Source organism: Peromyscus leucopus, chromosome 13 (genome assembly GCF_004664715.2).
Source record: "Peromyscus leucopus breed LL Stock chromosome 13, UCI_PerLeu_2.1, whole genome shotgun sequence".
In the NCBI taxonomy this organism is placed as follows: domain Eukaryota; kingdom Metazoa; phylum Chordata; class Mammalia; order Rodentia; family Cricetidae; genus Peromyscus; species Peromyscus leucopus.
The window spans coordinates 45619809-45636254 of NC_051074.1; the positions used below are offsets into that span (position 1 = coordinate 45619809).

The following is a 16446-nucleotide window of genomic DNA, read 5'->3' on the forward strand; positions in this document are numbered from 1 at the left end:
GCTGGAAACCTTTCCGTTTCGCCGGCCCTTCCCTGCCCGTGCTCACAGGAGACTTGGTTGTATTCACTTATGTACATTTGCACCATAGTGTGGGTTTTTGTAAGTGTTCTCACACTTAATTCTCACATATTAATTCTCATTCGGTGATAATAATTCATATAAGATAGAGAACTACTATGGTCCCCGTGTTAGGAGAAAGAAGAAAATGAGAAAGGAGGTCTTTTAAAAGAAGTACATACAGCAAATTGATGATTGAATTGTATTTGGGAGATGATGGCACCCGATCTGTTGTGTTCTGGAAATCTCCTAAGTCTCAACGTTAGAATCCGGGAAACTCAAGGATATTATGAGGGTCTGAGTTCTTGTCATTACTAGGTTGTATATGTTTAAGCCATTTTCAGCGATTCATACATGATAAGTTTAAAGGTCAAGCTACCAACCTTTTTCATGACCTTTTTTTTTTTTTTTAACCTGTGTGTGTTCCTGCATGGAACAACCAGGTTTTGTTGTTTGTTTTACATGTTTGTGTCTGTGTATATATGCTGTGTGTGTGTGTATTCCCATGGAAGCCAGAAGAGGGCATGGGATTCCCTAGAGCTGGACTTGCTGTTGTGCACTGTCTGTCTGCTGTGGGTGCTGGGAACTGAACCCAGGTCTCTGCAAGAGAAGCAAGTGATCTCAACCTCTGAGTCATCTCTCCAGTCTCCGAACAACTATTTTAACAACCCACGTACAGATTTTAGGAACTGACCCTAATGGTGAAAATTATATCATTAGAAGTCAACATTATTTAGCCTTTAAATGAGTTTCTTTCACATTTCTGGGGGCTAGAAATCCACATTTAGTATCTTTGGACCCAAATCAAAATATTAGCTGGGCCATACGCCCCCTAGAGGGTAAAGGGAAGAACTCACTCCTTGCCCCTCTCTTTTCCTGGTGACTTCTAGGGTTCACTGGCTTATTACCTAGGGTTGCCCTCTCCTCCCATTCTGTCCCTCTGCTAAGGTTATCTGTGATATTTAGAGCTTATCTGGATAATCCATGATAATCTTTCTGCCTCAAAAATCCTTAAGTTAGCCACACTTGCCAGATTCCTTTTCCAGATGATGTAACTGTAGGTATTACACCTTAGGACCTGGTATCTTTGGGAGGGTGAATAATATTATTTAACCTAAAGTAGAAAGTAATTTTCTTAAGGACCTTGAAGTATAAAAATACAAGGATCACATAAAATAATGTAATGTGGATTCATTATACACTGTGCTATTATTCACTGTAGAGTATTAATGAAAATGAAAAACTAATGCTTGGGCTGGTGACACAGCTCACTGGGTAGTGATGCCTGCCACCAAGCCTGATAACCTAAGTTTGGTCTCCTCCCAGGACCCACATGGTGGAAGAGAACTGACTCCTAAAAGTTGGCCTCTGACCTCCACACGCATGCTGTAGTAGTGTGCATGCACACACACAGACATACACTAAATAAAGCATGTAATTTAAAAAAAGCATGTAAATTAAAATTATCTTACCATACTGGGTGTGGTGTATGCCTTTAAACCAGAAGTAGGTGAATCTCTGTGAGTTCAAGGCCAGCCTGGTTTATAAGCAAGTTCCAGGGCAGCCAGAGCTACATAATAGAGAGGCCCTGTCTCAAAAAACCAAATAAACAAAAATAATCACACAAAAAAATACTAGAAATGAAGATCAAAATCATGTACAGTTGTAATTTTATTTAAAAAAAATACATATATTACATATGTGTGTTTATATCCATTGAAAAATACTAGAAGGGTATATTTTAAGAATGTTCATTCAGGAGATAAATTATTTTTGATGACCAGGCCTCATGGGACACACTTGAAATCCCAGCGCTAGTGAGACTGAGGCAGGAGGATTCTTCTTCTTCTTCTTTTTTTTTTTTTTTTTTTTTTTGAGGTCAGGATGGGCTACATAGTGAGTTCTAGGACAGCCTGAACTACATATCAAATCTTGTCTCCAAAGACCAAAAGTAAATGGATAATTTTCTTCTTGGAACACTGTTGTTTTTAAAAAAATATTTTTATTATTTTAAAATTATGTGTACATATGTGTGGGTGGGTATGTACTTGTGAATGTAGATTCCCACAGAGGTCAGAAGAAGTTATTGAGTCCTCTGGAAGCTAGAGTTACAAGTGGTTTTGAGCCACCTGATGTTGATGCTGGGAACCAAATTTGGGTCCTGGGAAGGACAGTAAGTGTTCTTCACCACTGAGCCATCTCTCCAGCCCCTTTTCATATTTTAAATAGAAATATCTAGAAAGATGCACTCCTTTTAGAGTTGGTTTGTTAGGAGGAAGGCAGTTGAAAAATGTTTAACTTTTAAGATTTATTTTATCTATATGACTGTTTTTGCCTACATGTATACATGCATACCACATGTATGACAGGTGTCCATGAAGGTAAAAAGAAGGTATTGGAACTGGACTTATGGATGACTGTGAGCTCTCATATAGGTTCTGGGGAGCTACACCCAGGTCCTCTGGAAGAGCAGCAAGTGCTCTTAACTACTGAGCCATCTCTCCAGCCCCTGTCTTTTAAATGCCTACATTTTTTAGTGAAAAGATAGTAATAAGAACCAAATAAAAGCAGGTAAGTACATTTGATTCATAATTTAGGGAGATAGAAGGCCTAATGTCACTGTAGTCTAGTTTGGAGTTCTTAAACATAGTTGGGTTTCTGTGGCTCATGCAAAGTCTGATTAGTTCATTCAATCTTCATATATTCGGTTATGTAAGATCTTTAAAATACATCAGATGTGTTTTTAGTGCAATTCTGGGACCATTTCTAATATTAGGACTTTTAATACACAAACAAGACTTTACGTACTAGCTTTGGCATAATTTGGTTATTACCAACTGATTGACCTTTATTTTCCTTTACAGTGACTTACAGGGCGTAAGAACAAATGCCAAGAAGTCTGGGAGTGATTGGATTCTCAATGGAAGCAAGGTGTGTGGAAGGGCTTCTCTTTGCAAGCAGGCCATGGGTCCCAGTGCCTAAGAACTGCACACAGTGGATGCTGTGGTCAATCTAAGGACGTACACAGGAATTGCTTTAGAGTTTTCAAGGGAGTAAGAAATCCACAGTTTTTATATGGCAGAGTCTGTAGCTCGACTCTTAAGTGTTCCATGCTGCTTGAGCCTCCACAAACACTGCTTTTAGCTTCCAAATAACTCTTGACAAATCCCCCTCCTCCCGCCCCTGCTGCCGCCGCCCCAGAAAAAAGGTGACGATGACCATGGCAATGAAAATAAGGTTGTTTGTTGCCCCAGAGTGGTACATAAATGGCGAACTCTATGCCGATGAACGATTGGGTGAAGGTGGGTGTGGTTCCATGCACACCTTTAACCCCAGCCCTGAAGGAGACAGAGACAAGAGGATCACTGGGTTGCTGGCTACTAGCAGAGGGGGGAAAATGCAAGCCCCAGGTTTAAGGAGAGCCCCTGCTTCAAAGAACAAGGTGGAGAGAGATAGAGGAGGAACTTCACATGTATGTAAACAAACAAATAAGTAAATAAATTTTATAAAAAAGGATTAAGAGGGAGCTGGAGAGAGAGTTCAGCACTTAAGAGTACTGGCCCCTCTTCTGGAGGACCTAGGATCTGTTCCCAGCACCCACGCGGTGGCTTATAACTGGCTGTTATGTCCACCTCTGGGGAATCTGATGCCCTCTTCTGGCTTCTGTGGGTACTGCATACATGTGCACAGACACGCAGAAAAAAAAAAAAAAAAAAAAACACCCAAACACATAAAATAAAATGGAAAAAAGAAAAGATTGGGAGAAAAGGTTTTAAACAAATATCAGAAAGTTTCAAGAGATCTTAAGCAATAAAAGTGCAGATGATAGAATTTTAAGAACCCTCCAGTTCTTTCGAGAATCAATTTACTGACAGATTTGGAGAGCTCCTCAAACAGGTTCCAATGACTCAAGAGCAAATATATCCCTGAGGAGAAATGTTCCAGTTGACTAAATGTTCAGGAAAGATGTCTGTCTTTAATACAAGGCCTGTTTGTGGATGAATTTTCTTGTTTGGTTGCTCTTTTTTTGGTGCAAAAGTTTAAGCCCAGGGTTTCTCAAATGCTAAATAGTATCACTCTGGTGGTGGTGGTGGAGGGGGGGAGTTGGTGGACATTGTTTGGGCTGTGTATCTGTTTGTTTGAGACAGGGTCTTACCATAAAGCCTAGGATGGCTTTGAATTCATGATCCTCTTGTGTTATCTGCCCAAGTGCTGGCATTCCAAGCATATGCAACTATGTTGTGTTTACTTTATTCATTGAAAACATTTTCAATTTGCTTTATGTTCATGCTTTTAGCTTTACAAAATCAAATAATATCGTGGTACTGTCAGGCTCCTTGAAATCTGATGCTCTAACTTACGTTGTCAGTGCCTAGGAACAGTTTGTTCTCTGACATCAGCAATTCCTGTACAGGAAAATAGCAGCAGCGATATCAAATACATCTGGGAAAGTGTGCAGAAGTTCTCATTCTTTGAGAAGCCAGTGTGCATTGTGAGTCTCTAAAATTTGAAGACAGTGTTTCTTGTCCCCTAGAATTTTTTTTTATAGACTGTCATGACTCATTGACATTATGCAAATATACTTTAAGAAGCGATGTCCTAGGTATTGTGGATATGACTCAGTGGGGGAGAGTGTGCCTGCTATGTGCAAGACCCAGGTTTTGGTGCTGTTAAAAACAAAACAAAACATCTCATCTAAGCCTGGCATGCTGATAAGTTGATGGCGCATTAGGAGTACTTAGCCCAGTGTGGAGGACTGAGAAGAATTTTCGATGATGTGATACATACTTTAGTCTAACCTGGATGAGTAGGATTCACTTTGTCAGAGTTAGAAAGGGCCTCCATAGGGGAGGAAATGCAGTTTTCAAAGACACCTGGGTCTGGAAGGCTTTAAAAAATGTGTGAGGCAACCAGCGCTTCTATGGAGCTGAGCCGAGGACAGAAAACGGAGGCAAAATACGAGAGAGGAGGAAGGAGGCATAAACTACCATCTGTTTGTGAGGAGTTTTGTATACCTGCTCTAAGGGTTGAGAGTTTGTCTTGAAGCCTGGCTGTTCGAGGATGTTGGAGTGTGGACATGGCGCGATCAGGTTGCCTTTTAGAACGGTGCCTCGGAGAACCTGATGAATGCTAGAGTTGTAGTGAGAGCTGTCACAGAACCTTGTGCACGAACTGAGGAGGGCTGGGGAAACAAGGTGATGGCGTAGAAAAGAAGTACATAGGCTCAAACGGTAAAGTGGACCAGCACGAATCACGCCGAGTTGAATGTGGAGCTGATGACGGTGTAGTTTATCAAAGCATGCGTCGCAGTAGAGGGTAGGTTGATATTCATTACTGAGGAGGAGCGTGGGGTGGGAAGGATGTGGGATGTGCTGTGGTCACGAGTCATTTTGTGGAATCCAGGTAGGCGTACAGGTCTAGATCGTATCAAGAAATGCGGCTTAGCTGGGCATGGAGGTGCACATCTCTCTTCTCTATTCCCTGCTGCACTCTGGAGGCTGAAGCAGAAAGAGTTTAAACTCTAAGCCAGCCTCGGCTACATAACAAGTTCGGGCCAGCTGCTTGGTGGGAGCCTGTCTCATCAAAATGAAGGGGACAGACAGTTTTGCAGATTCAGTGGGTGACTTAGGGGTGACTAAGCCCAGAATGTTGAGATGGCCTAGGCAAGGTACAGAAGGAGGTGTCGGTTATTAGTAGCCGTGCGTCATCAGCTCGTATTTCCGGTTTAGCTTGTCATCGCCATCCCCCTCCTCACTCCCACACAACTTAACTATAATGCTTTCTTTATTTAGGCCATTTTGAAAGTAGTCAATCTTTATAAAACAAACAAATACCCAAAACTGTCTTTTCAAAAACCTGTCAGTTTAAGACTATATTTAAATTACTTTTCCAAAAGCCAATTCTTTGTTCCTCTCTATAGCTCCTCTCTAAAATTGAGTTTACCAAGTGAATGGGAAGTTTGGTCTTATTTTAGAGACATAATCTAGTAGTTTCCTATTATTATTATTCATCACACGAGTAGTGGAGAAGTGTGTATACTTCATTGTTGCACTGGTGACCCCCTGCTGTTTACTAGCATCCATTGTGAACAGGCCGTCTGTGTGTGCACACACCACCCCAGTATTAGCTTGCACATGGACCAGAACATTACAGGGCATCACCATGCATTTGGATTTTCGCAGGTGTTCATCACTAATGGCTGGTTAAGTGACCTTGTGATCGTGGTCGCCGTCACCAATCGCGAAGCTCGGTCGCCTGCCCACGGTATTAGCCTTTTCTTGGTGGAGAATGGAATGAAAGGATTTATCAAGGGCCGGAAGCTCCACAAAATGGGAATGAAAGCTCAGGTGAGTCACGGCATGAATCAGATCCTGGCAGTGCGCCGTGTTTACTCTCCGTCAGAAAACAGAGAGGCAGAGTTACCTACGGCCTCTTCCTCTGTTGATTGCCAGGGTGTGTTTTCATAAATGAAAACCGGGGAGTTCTGAATATCTGCTTTAGAAACGGGAAAGGTAGCTTTTGTAATTGTAATGAACCATGATCTGTGGAATTAAGAAAGAACGTTAGGAAGTAATAACAGTTTTTGGTATACATTACCAGAAAAAATGTTTTGCTTAACGTGTGTTAGCTGGAGAACTGGACAGTGCCAAAGCCTGGGCGGCAGTGTATTGCAGTAAGAGAGCCTCACATGGTGGAATGCGATGGAAATAGATAAAGTGCCCTGGCTTATGGCTCACGACTTGACATTTGATCTCCAAGTCCATTCCAGTTCGTTCTTTGTTTCTTCCTCTGTGGAAGTTATGAACATTTTTGGGTTACTGGGAAACCAATGTGCTCATTCTCTGCTTGATCTATGTTCCTTAGGACACGGCAGAACTATTTTTTGAAGATGTCCGGTTGCCAGCTAGTGCCCTCCTTGGGGAAGAGAATAAAGGCTTCTACTACCTCATGCAAGAGCTCCCACAGGTATTAAATGCCTAATGTTGCCATCTTCCGGTTAGACACTTCCTGTTAGATACTGAGCAGAAACAGAATACATAGCCTTACAGATCCACACATGCCAAGCTTGTGCCACAACAGGCATCTAGGTATAAAATTGCCTATAAAGAAGGATCACTGTTACAGGTCAGAGAAGTAAGTAATGGATCTCGGCAGGATCCAGCCAAGACGTCACAAAAGTAAGGAAAACAGGAGCTTTATTTCTGTCATTCTTCCTTGGAATGATTCCGGCTTCGTCTTAAGTGAAGAACTTGTAGCTCTTTGTAAAAAAACATCACCGAGAACGTGTGGCAGGTTGTAAATAACTGTGACTCAGAGGGGAAAAGGGGTTAGACAGAAAAATCTGTCCCATTGCAGTCTTTGAGCCTGCGCTTTGGGATCAGAATTGCCTAATGGTTGGCGCTTCCATGCAAGTGTAGGTGCGTTCACCTGGTGGTGGCTATGGCTCCGGGTAAACATGAAACTGACAAAAGCCAGTGGCTCCAGTAGTGAAGAAGACTACAGAAATCCCCAGCGTGGTGGGATTCGGTGACTAAAGCTCTGTTTGCACTAATTGGTAGAATTTGAACTGTGTACTTGAAGATATTGTGGAACAATGCACCACCGATGCGTGGTTCTGTAGTAGATAATGAGGGAAAACAACCAACGTGGGAGTTGATTACATCTGTGTGGTTAAGACAGTATGGTTAAAAACCAGACACCTTAGCATTTTTCTTTGCTGTGTTATGACCACAGACCTCCGTGGGAGCCTTTTCTTGGTGCTAAGATGTAAAGTTAGAACTTTAATCTTTAGTGGTTTGTTATAAAAAATTATTTATAGGACTTGCTGAAATGGTATGAAAATCGTTTATGTAATAATGCTAACGACTTAATTTTGGGGCTCTAGGAAAGGCTGTTAATTGCAGATTTGGCCATTTCTGCCTGTGAGTTCATGTTTGAAGAAACCAGGAACTATGTTAAGCAGAGGAAAGCTTTTGGGAAAACAGTTGCACACATACAGGTAAGTGTGTCCTCACAGCCGCGTTTCTGTTTATCAAGGTAGTCGGCTTGGTTGGGCCAGGGTCAAAGGTTAATTGAGCAATATTGATACAAGCTGGTGTTAGAAGAAGGCACGAGATGCCTAAGGAAATCCTGAGTGGGAATGCTAAGGTGAGAAGAGGGCCCAGGGCAGAGTCCCGAGGAGACTAAGATTTGGCGGTGACATGGAAGAGGCAGACCCTGCAAGAAGCAAAGGAAGAAAGAAGAGAAAAGGCAGGCGGGGGAGGCTTACCGCAGAGGCCAGCAGGGAAGACTTCAGTAGGGTGACATGGACGGTTGGGCTCCCTGCTTTCCTGTGTCGACCGTACAATCCCCCTGTGTCAACCGTACAATCCCCCTGTTGGTGGTACTTCTCACTGGCAGACTCAGGGTTGGCGTTAGGTTTGATCTGTTTGAAGTAGAACGGCCCTGGTGCAGCATCTTTGTGAAGGGAGAGGTAAAAACGGAAACAGCTTCGTAGCGCTACAGAAACGGCCTTGTGGCATTACGGTCAAGTGCATTACAGTCAAGTGCAGCTGACGTCCTCGCGTAGCTCCTGAAATCTCAGGAGCAAGTCAAGGCAAGTTGTGTTCTGAAAGAAATATTTTCCTGTTTGCAGATTCTAAAAATTCATTTGATGTGCAAAACTGTAAGGTCTTCCTATTAACAATTTTTGAAGTTTGTAAGACTTGTGTTTATTTACAAGTGGAGATAATATATTTTCTTCTGTTTGCAAATAAAATTAGTACCTGCCTTGTGTGATTACTGTAAGGATTTGATGGGGCACTATATATAAAATACTTGGAATATTGTTGCCATGGGCATGTGCGCGCGCGCGCGCACACACACACACACACACGCACAAAATAAGTGAATAATAAAATAAATCTCTAAAATACGCTACCCAGATTTCCTGAATGATTCACCAAGCATGTGATTAGACATTTGACCATAAAGGAAGCAGCAACTGATCTGTACTCTTGTTCCATAAAAGAAAGGGATTCCTTTAAAATGGAGTCATGGGGCTGGTGAGATGGCCCAGCGAGCAAACGTACTTGCCAACAAGCCTGACGATGACTGTGAGTCTCAGAACCCACGGGGTAGAAGGACAGAACTGACTCCCGACGATTGTGACCTCAACTCAGGCACTGTGGCATGTTTGTGCCCACAGACATGCCTACGTACATACACACGTACAAGAAAGAAATGCATATAATTTAAAATATAGTCATGTGCTATATAACAATGTAGTCATCAGCGATGGACTGCAAATATGACCCGGTGATAGAACATTCACAACATGGTAGCTCAGTACGAGATGGTGGAGATGCTGGTGTAAGCAGTCTATCGGTCATGTAGACACGTAGTGCATTCATTCAATTAGGCAGTACGTAATACTTAATGATAAATTTATTGCTTATGTATTATGCTACACTCATTGTCATTGTCTTGGGCTACATTACTTCTTTCATTAAAGGAAGTTTACCTTAAAATAATATGTTGTGCCAGCAGAATCCTCGGACTCCACATGTCTCTTGCTCACATGTCTCTTGCTTTTCAAGGTGCTTTGCCGAACATGTGACCAGTACCACTCAGGTTTCTTTTGATACACTGTGGCTCAGACAATGGTGGAATTGTGTAATGGCCCTGTTACTTAAAGCGGTTCACCTTGTTAAGCAATGCATGACTGTGCTTCATTTTCATAGCAAGGAGATGAGTGATTGTGTGCCTGTTTTCAAAGCATGTGCCGTTTGTTACTTTCCTACACAAGGAAAGTAATTCACTGGGTTTCAGTAGGTAACAATAGTAATCTTTAGCCAGTGGTTCTCTGCCTGGGGGTCGCAAAGGACTCATTCACAGGGATCAAATACCAGATATAGCATATATCAGATTACAATTTATAAGAGTAGCAAAAGTTCAGCTCGGAAGTAGCAATGAAATAATTTTATGGTTGAGGGGTCACTACAACTTGAGGAACTGTGTTCAAGGGTTGCAACATGAGGAAAGGGGAGAACCACTGATCTAGACACTTGTGTGTGGGTGTGTATGGGTGGAGGATGGGTGGGTGTATGCTGTGCGTGATGAGTATGTGCATGAATGTGTGCAGGTGGGTACGCCTGTGTATACATGTATGGAGGCCAGAAGTTGGCTGAGTATTTTTTCTCTATTGCTTTCCAGCTCATTTTTTTGAGACAAGGTCTGTTACTGAATCTGGCACTGTTTTGGCTAGAGTGGCTAGCCAGGGAACCCTGGCAGTCTACCTGTCTTTACATCCCGCTGTGTGAGGGTTACAGGGACGTACTACCACGCCTGGCTTTTATGGGTTTACTGAGGAATCTAAACAGCTTGCGGAGGAAGCTCTTTACTCACTGAGCATCTCACCAGCTCCCTACAGCTTCCTATTTTTATGTAAAGTAGTATTGTTTTCGTAGGAAGTGTATGTTGAGATTTCTTTCAGTTTTCTTTAGTAAGTATCTTTGAATAGTATTTTCATAGTTCAAGTTAGAAATGCATGCAGAGAAGACAGATGGCTAATACATCCCTGTATCTTTTAATCTAGAACTGGCTGCACTCTGGTTCTAACTATTAACAGAAGTAGATAACCTGTACATACCACATTATACTTGGATAAATGCTACTTTCACATAATTATGTTCTTTTTACAATTCTTGAATCTTGTACATATTGGCTTTTGGGCCCACTCCAGTACATGTCACAAAAATCATTTCCTTTTTAGACTAGAGTATTACCATAATAATGAAGCAGGTGTTACATGTGCACTCCAGGGGTAAGACCACAGCTCATGATTTACCCTGAAATAGCTGATAAAATAGTATAATTACAGTGTTAAAAATAACAATAATATATATATCATTTATTAACTGCTTTCCATTTCTTAGACACTGTTTAGTGCAGCTTTATCTTTTTCTTCATAACTGTGTATAATAGTTATTACTATTATCTTTATTAATAAAGTAGCTAAGGCAGAGAGGTTAAGTAAACTAAAATGACACAGACGTTCTATGTCTAGAACTTACATTCTCTTAAAAGTTTTATTAGTGTATGTGTATAGGTGTTTGTCTGCATGTATGTCCTTATGCCATGTGGTTTTCTGTGCCTGGTGCCCATGGAAGTCAACAGAGGGTAACAGAACTGGAGTTACAGATGTTTGTGAGCCACCATGTGGGTGCTGGGAACTGAACTTGGGTCTCTGGAAGAACAGTCAGTGCACTTAACTGCAGAGCTCTCTCTCCAGCCACAGAGTTACATTCTGTGCTGTTGTGTTGTCTTTGAGACAGGGTCTCTCTGGATAGCACAGGCTAAGCTGGGATTCGCTTTGTAGACTGGCCGTCCTTGAACTCTGAGAGATCACCTGCTTCCCAAGTGCTGGGATTAAGGATATGTATCACCGTGTCTGGCTAGAACCTACATTTTAATCATACTATGTTTAAAATGGAAGGTCCTCTTTTCTTCCTGTTTCCTTCACCTGTGGGCAGTGAAGTGAAGATGGAATGGTATTCTTTTCTAACTAGGGTCTGCGTCATTTTTTATGTGGTACATACTATTGATTTTAAAGACAAACTATTATGGGAAAGAAATAGGAATAGGAAAAAAATGTCTTTTTCTTCAGTGTCTTCAAACAAACTATCTATTCCTAAGACCTTAAATATGGCATTAATGAACAGTAAGTTTAGGTAGCAAACCGAGTTTGGTGCGTTTTTTTTTTAGCAGTTAACTCATAATACTTGCTAATAATGACTCACAGTTTTACTTCTTGCCTTGGTAACCATTCCAAGGTGTCTTCAAATCCTAAAACTCCAAGATGTTGTTTATTGCTTAATATTTTTTTAAATTACATTTTTAGTTTGTTTGTTCTCTCTCCCCCTCCCCGTGTGTGTGTGTATGTGTGTGTGCGAGAGAGAGAGAGAGAGAGAGAGAGAGACAGACAGACAGACAGACAGACAGACAGACAGACAGACAGACACAGAGAGACATAGACAGGGGCTCATAGAGTATAAGCTGGCCTTGAACTCCTGACCCCCTACCTCTGCCTCTCCAGCACTGGAATTTCAGACTCAGGCCACTGTGCATGGCTAAGATTTCTCTCTAAATCTGAGCTGCTGCACTTTTTACTGTTAGCAAATATCAGTAACAGTTAAGAGAGATACTCCTGTGAGCACTGTCGGTCATTCATGAAAAGCACCCTCCCCGTGATGGGTGATGCAATCGTTAGCAGCCATTCGCTGGAGAGTGGTTTCAGAAAGCGTGGTGCTGTCTCTGGTGTAGAACAAAGGGCAGTTCTGTTCACTGGCTCCCAGTTCAATTCCAGGAATATGTAAATATTTAATCTCTTTATCTCCAGACGGTAAATTACGTGCTCTTGGCAGCGTTCGTTATTTTTAGACCTCTGGACCCAGTGCGTGTGCTGCAGTAAGAATTTTAAGTGGGTCTGGATTTTAACTTCAGCTTCTAGAAGCTCCCGGCATTTGTGTGGAATAGCTTACATGGGAGAGAGACCTTTGACCTTTTCATAGTCTAAATAGTGCATGAAGCCTCATCCGTAACATCATACAGGGGCAACTAACTGTTCCTGAGAACGGTCTGATTTTCCTCCCCATCCGAGCTTTTTTCTCTCCAGGGAAATGTTAGTGTCGTGGATTTAAGCCAGCGGTAGACCTAGACTTCAGGATCCAGGGTTTTCGATGTCTAGAGAAAATTATTTGACCCCTCTTTCAGATTTTTCTCTCTGTAAACTGGAATGTATAAGGCGGGAGGGGGAACTCTATGCTGAGTAAGGTAGAGATTTGGCCAAAGGACATATAAGAGTTAGAAAAGGAGATAGAAAAAGTGTGGACGTGCCAGCACGCTCCACGTCGGAGGCCCGAACTCACAGGTGGAGGTGGGGTGCTGCTGGCCTTGCTACAGCTTGGTTTTGGAATCACTAGATGCCAGTTACACTTTCTAGAAGAGGGTGGGGCAAATCTGCAAGAAGACACTTGGTTTTTTTTTTTTTTGTTGTTGTTGTTTTGTTTTTTTGAGACAGGGTTTCCCTGTGTAGCTTTGCGCCTTTCCTGGAACTCACTTGGTAGCCCAGGCTGGCCTCGAACTCACAGAGATCCGCCTGGCTCTGCCTCCCAAGTGCTGGGAATAAAGGCGTGCGCCACCACCGCCCGGCTAACACTTGGTTTTATCAACACGAGTTGATACACCCGTGAGGCATCTGCCCCTCAAAGCTCCCACTCCATCTGACATACCCAGCTCTCACCTGGGCCCGCCATTGTTCTCTTCCCATTCTTTGATTTTCCAAGAATGAAAAACACCGAAATTGTACCCGGCACTGCACTGGTCACCCTGAAAATTCAGCATTAGATCCAACATCCCCCGAGAGACTGTTCCCACAGCCTCCTTTGAGAACTCAAGCCTGCCTTAGGACCCTGAAGCATAAGGTTCATTTCTAAGTGTTCAGCGTAGCCACCACAGGTGTGCCTGCCATTGGCCACAATGGATGTCTCCTCCACCCCACAGCAGCGTGATCAAATTGTAACTTCCTCAAGGAAGTGAGTGGCAGCTGGCCACAGATGGGTCTCAGGCCTCAGTTAGAATAGGGGTGTGCTTTTGGAGGCTCTGCCCATGTCCAAGCCAGTGTCCTGAAGGAGGTTTAAGAGCTGGTGCTAGCGAGAACAGACGTAAACTCAAAGCTCAGGGTGTGAGAGCCAAGACATAGTGAAATTGAACTTAATGAAAGGAAGACCAATCAGGAACAATTGAGAATGGTCTAAATAGAATGATCTAGAGATCATAGAGTTTACTGTTGACTGTCTATGGGCAGCAGGAGAGGGTAGATATGTAGTTATTAATACTTGCAAATAGGGCCATTCAGAACTAGTTGGAGGCTACATGAGACGCTTCAGGGGATGGGAGATCTCGGCTGTAGGTCCCTGGAGTTTGGTCTCTGCCTGTTCAGTTTCCATTATAAGTACTGTGATTACTAACCTAATAAGTATTGGATGATGTGTATGTGATTAGATAAATCCATCTTGCCCCTCTAGCGTGTTATTTTACTATTTCACTTTAAGCCAAAGCGGCACAGCGGGGGAAATGCAGGTCCTTAATTTCATTAATACACGGTAAATCCTGTTGACCCTCCAGAGGAAACTAGGTGTTTTAGCAGCTGCAGGTGACAGCTCCTACCACAAGGTGGTGCTCACACATTCACTCACGATGTTCTTTAAGCCATTCATTCCCTTTAAACCACGCCAGGCATTTACCTATTTTGGAATCATTTGCTACAGTGTTTTAAATGCTAAGGTGCAGGGTTTTTCTTTTTTCATTTAAGTTAACATATGCGCTTTAATTGGAAGAAACCCCCCACAGTTCCACTTTTGTTTTGTTTAAAAAATGTTACTGTTATGTAATCATTTGAGGTGCGGAGTTGCGATCTGTACTTCTAACACGCCCCTTTTCGTCTCCAGACGGTGCAGCATAAACTAGCAGAATTAAAAACACACATATGTGTAACCAGAGCTTTTGTGGACAGCTGCCTGCAGTTGCATGAAGCAAAACGTCTGGATTCTGGCACAGCTTCCATGGCAAAATATTGGTATGCACATTACTGTAATTAAAATGTGGTGTCTGTTCAGCCGGCTATGGGATTTTGCCAGCCTTTAAACTCAACCTTGAAGGTGTTCAAGGAAGACGTCTGTAAGTGAAAAATAGCATCCAAAAAAAAAAAAAAAAAAAATCTGGAAAGTCCCATTGGGTTTGTTTATAATGTCCTAAAAATTGTTCAAGTTGGTATGTAACTCATAACTTGCTATTAAAAGTAAAATATTAAGAGCCTGAAGGAGGATCGGTGAGGAATTCACATTCAAGTCCTATGTTTAATTTCAAATTACCTAAAGGACGGCAGCAAAGGGAGACAGAAAGAATAAAAGGATAAAATCTGGGAGTCTTGCAGTGTCGGATTCCATTAAATAACTCCAACTAAATTTAATTCTCTAGGGACAGCATTATATTATCCAGGAAATGTTTAGGTTGGATAGAATGTGAGGTGTTTTCCAGATCTAAGAAAAAATGCTGAAGCATTGACTGTCTGGCCAAAGTCCTGTAGAGTTTAGAAAAACTTGCATTTGAATTGAGGATGATTAACAGTGGTGTTAAAGGTGAGCTAGAGAGCAGACCCCGGTAAAGTTTTTATGTGTTTTAAGGTGCACGTGTGGTTTAAATCAGATGTTGGAATGGGGATTGGTTTCCTTAAAGAAGAGGGAAAAAAAAAAAATCATTTCATCTCACTAGCCCAAAAGCAGCCTAGAAAACATTCCCATTGTTATTTATTAACTCAAGTTGAGTTCAGTCATTACTAGACAAGGGAAATATGGCAGAATGGTACTCTGTGTAATGATTTTATAAGGATAGGATTACGAGATTAAAATGGAATGTGAAATTAACATGAACTTACACTTTGGGATTGGGGGAGATATTTTACATTTATGACAAGATTTTTGGCTTATGGGGAAAAGTATAAAAAAGAATTTTATGTATTTTGGGGAAGAGGATCTTGCGCAGCTATGGCCTTGCTCTTGAACATGCCAGGCTTGTGGACATAATGGTGCTGGGTAGTAAAAGATAGTTTATAAATTGTTGAGTAGTGAGAAAGCTTTTTTTAGAGGCAGGGTTTCCTGTATCAAGGGCGGCCTTCTACCGACTTCGTAGCAAAGGCTCGCCTTGGACTTTTGATCCTCCTGCCTCTGTCTCCTGAGTGTTGGGTTACAGGCATGCACCACCGTCCCAGTTCTATGTGGTAGGGGTTTGAACCTAAGGACTTGTGAGTACTCTACCAACTAAACTCTTATCTCTTTTTCTGCTTGTTATTTTGATCATCTAGGGCATCTGAATTGCAAAACAGTGTAGCTTATGACTGCGTCCAACTCCATGGAGGCTGGGGATACATGTGGGAGTACCCGATTGCAAAGTAAGTATGCTGGTTCTGCAATGCTTCTTTCCTTCCCTCCCCTCTCCCTTCCTCCTCCCACCCCCTTTCTCTCTGATAGGGTCCTATTGTATAACCCTGTCTGGCCAGGCTGGCCTCTGACTCCCCCAGCTCTGCCTGCCTCTGCCTCAAATGCTGGGACACATTAATGGTGTGCACCACCGCCACATCCAGCCTATGATGCCTTCGTTACTTTCTTTATTTAAAAAAACACATTTTTTTAAAATTAAAAATAGATTTTTTTTCATACAATATATTCTGATTTAGGTTTCCTCTTCCCTAACTCCTCCCAGATCCTCGCCACCACCCAAACCCACACCCTTTCTTTCTCGATTTCCTTACGATGAGCCTTTTTGTTTGTTTTGGTTTTTCGAGACAGGGTT

The 16446-nt window shown here is 42.2% G+C and overlaps 1 protein-coding gene across 1 annotated transcript in view; it reads left to right on the forward strand.

Moving 5' to 3' along the window:
* Window positions 1-16446, forward strand: part of Acadl (acyl-CoA dehydrogenase long chain) — a 34608-nt gene that overhangs the window by 13257 nt on the left and 4905 nt on the right. Inside the window, exons 5-10 of the mRNA XM_028870056.2 lie at window positions 2922-2988; window positions 6240-6404; window positions 6922-7023; window positions 7943-8056; window positions 14547-14674; window positions 15959-16045. Coding sequence (XP_028725889.1) covers window positions 2922-2988; window positions 6240-6404; window positions 6922-7023; window positions 7943-8056; window positions 14547-14674; window positions 15959-16045 — 663 coding nt within the window. The remainder of the gene's footprint in view (window positions 1-2921; window positions 2989-6239; window positions 6405-6921; window positions 7024-7942; window positions 8057-14546; window positions 14675-15958; window positions 16046-16446) is intronic.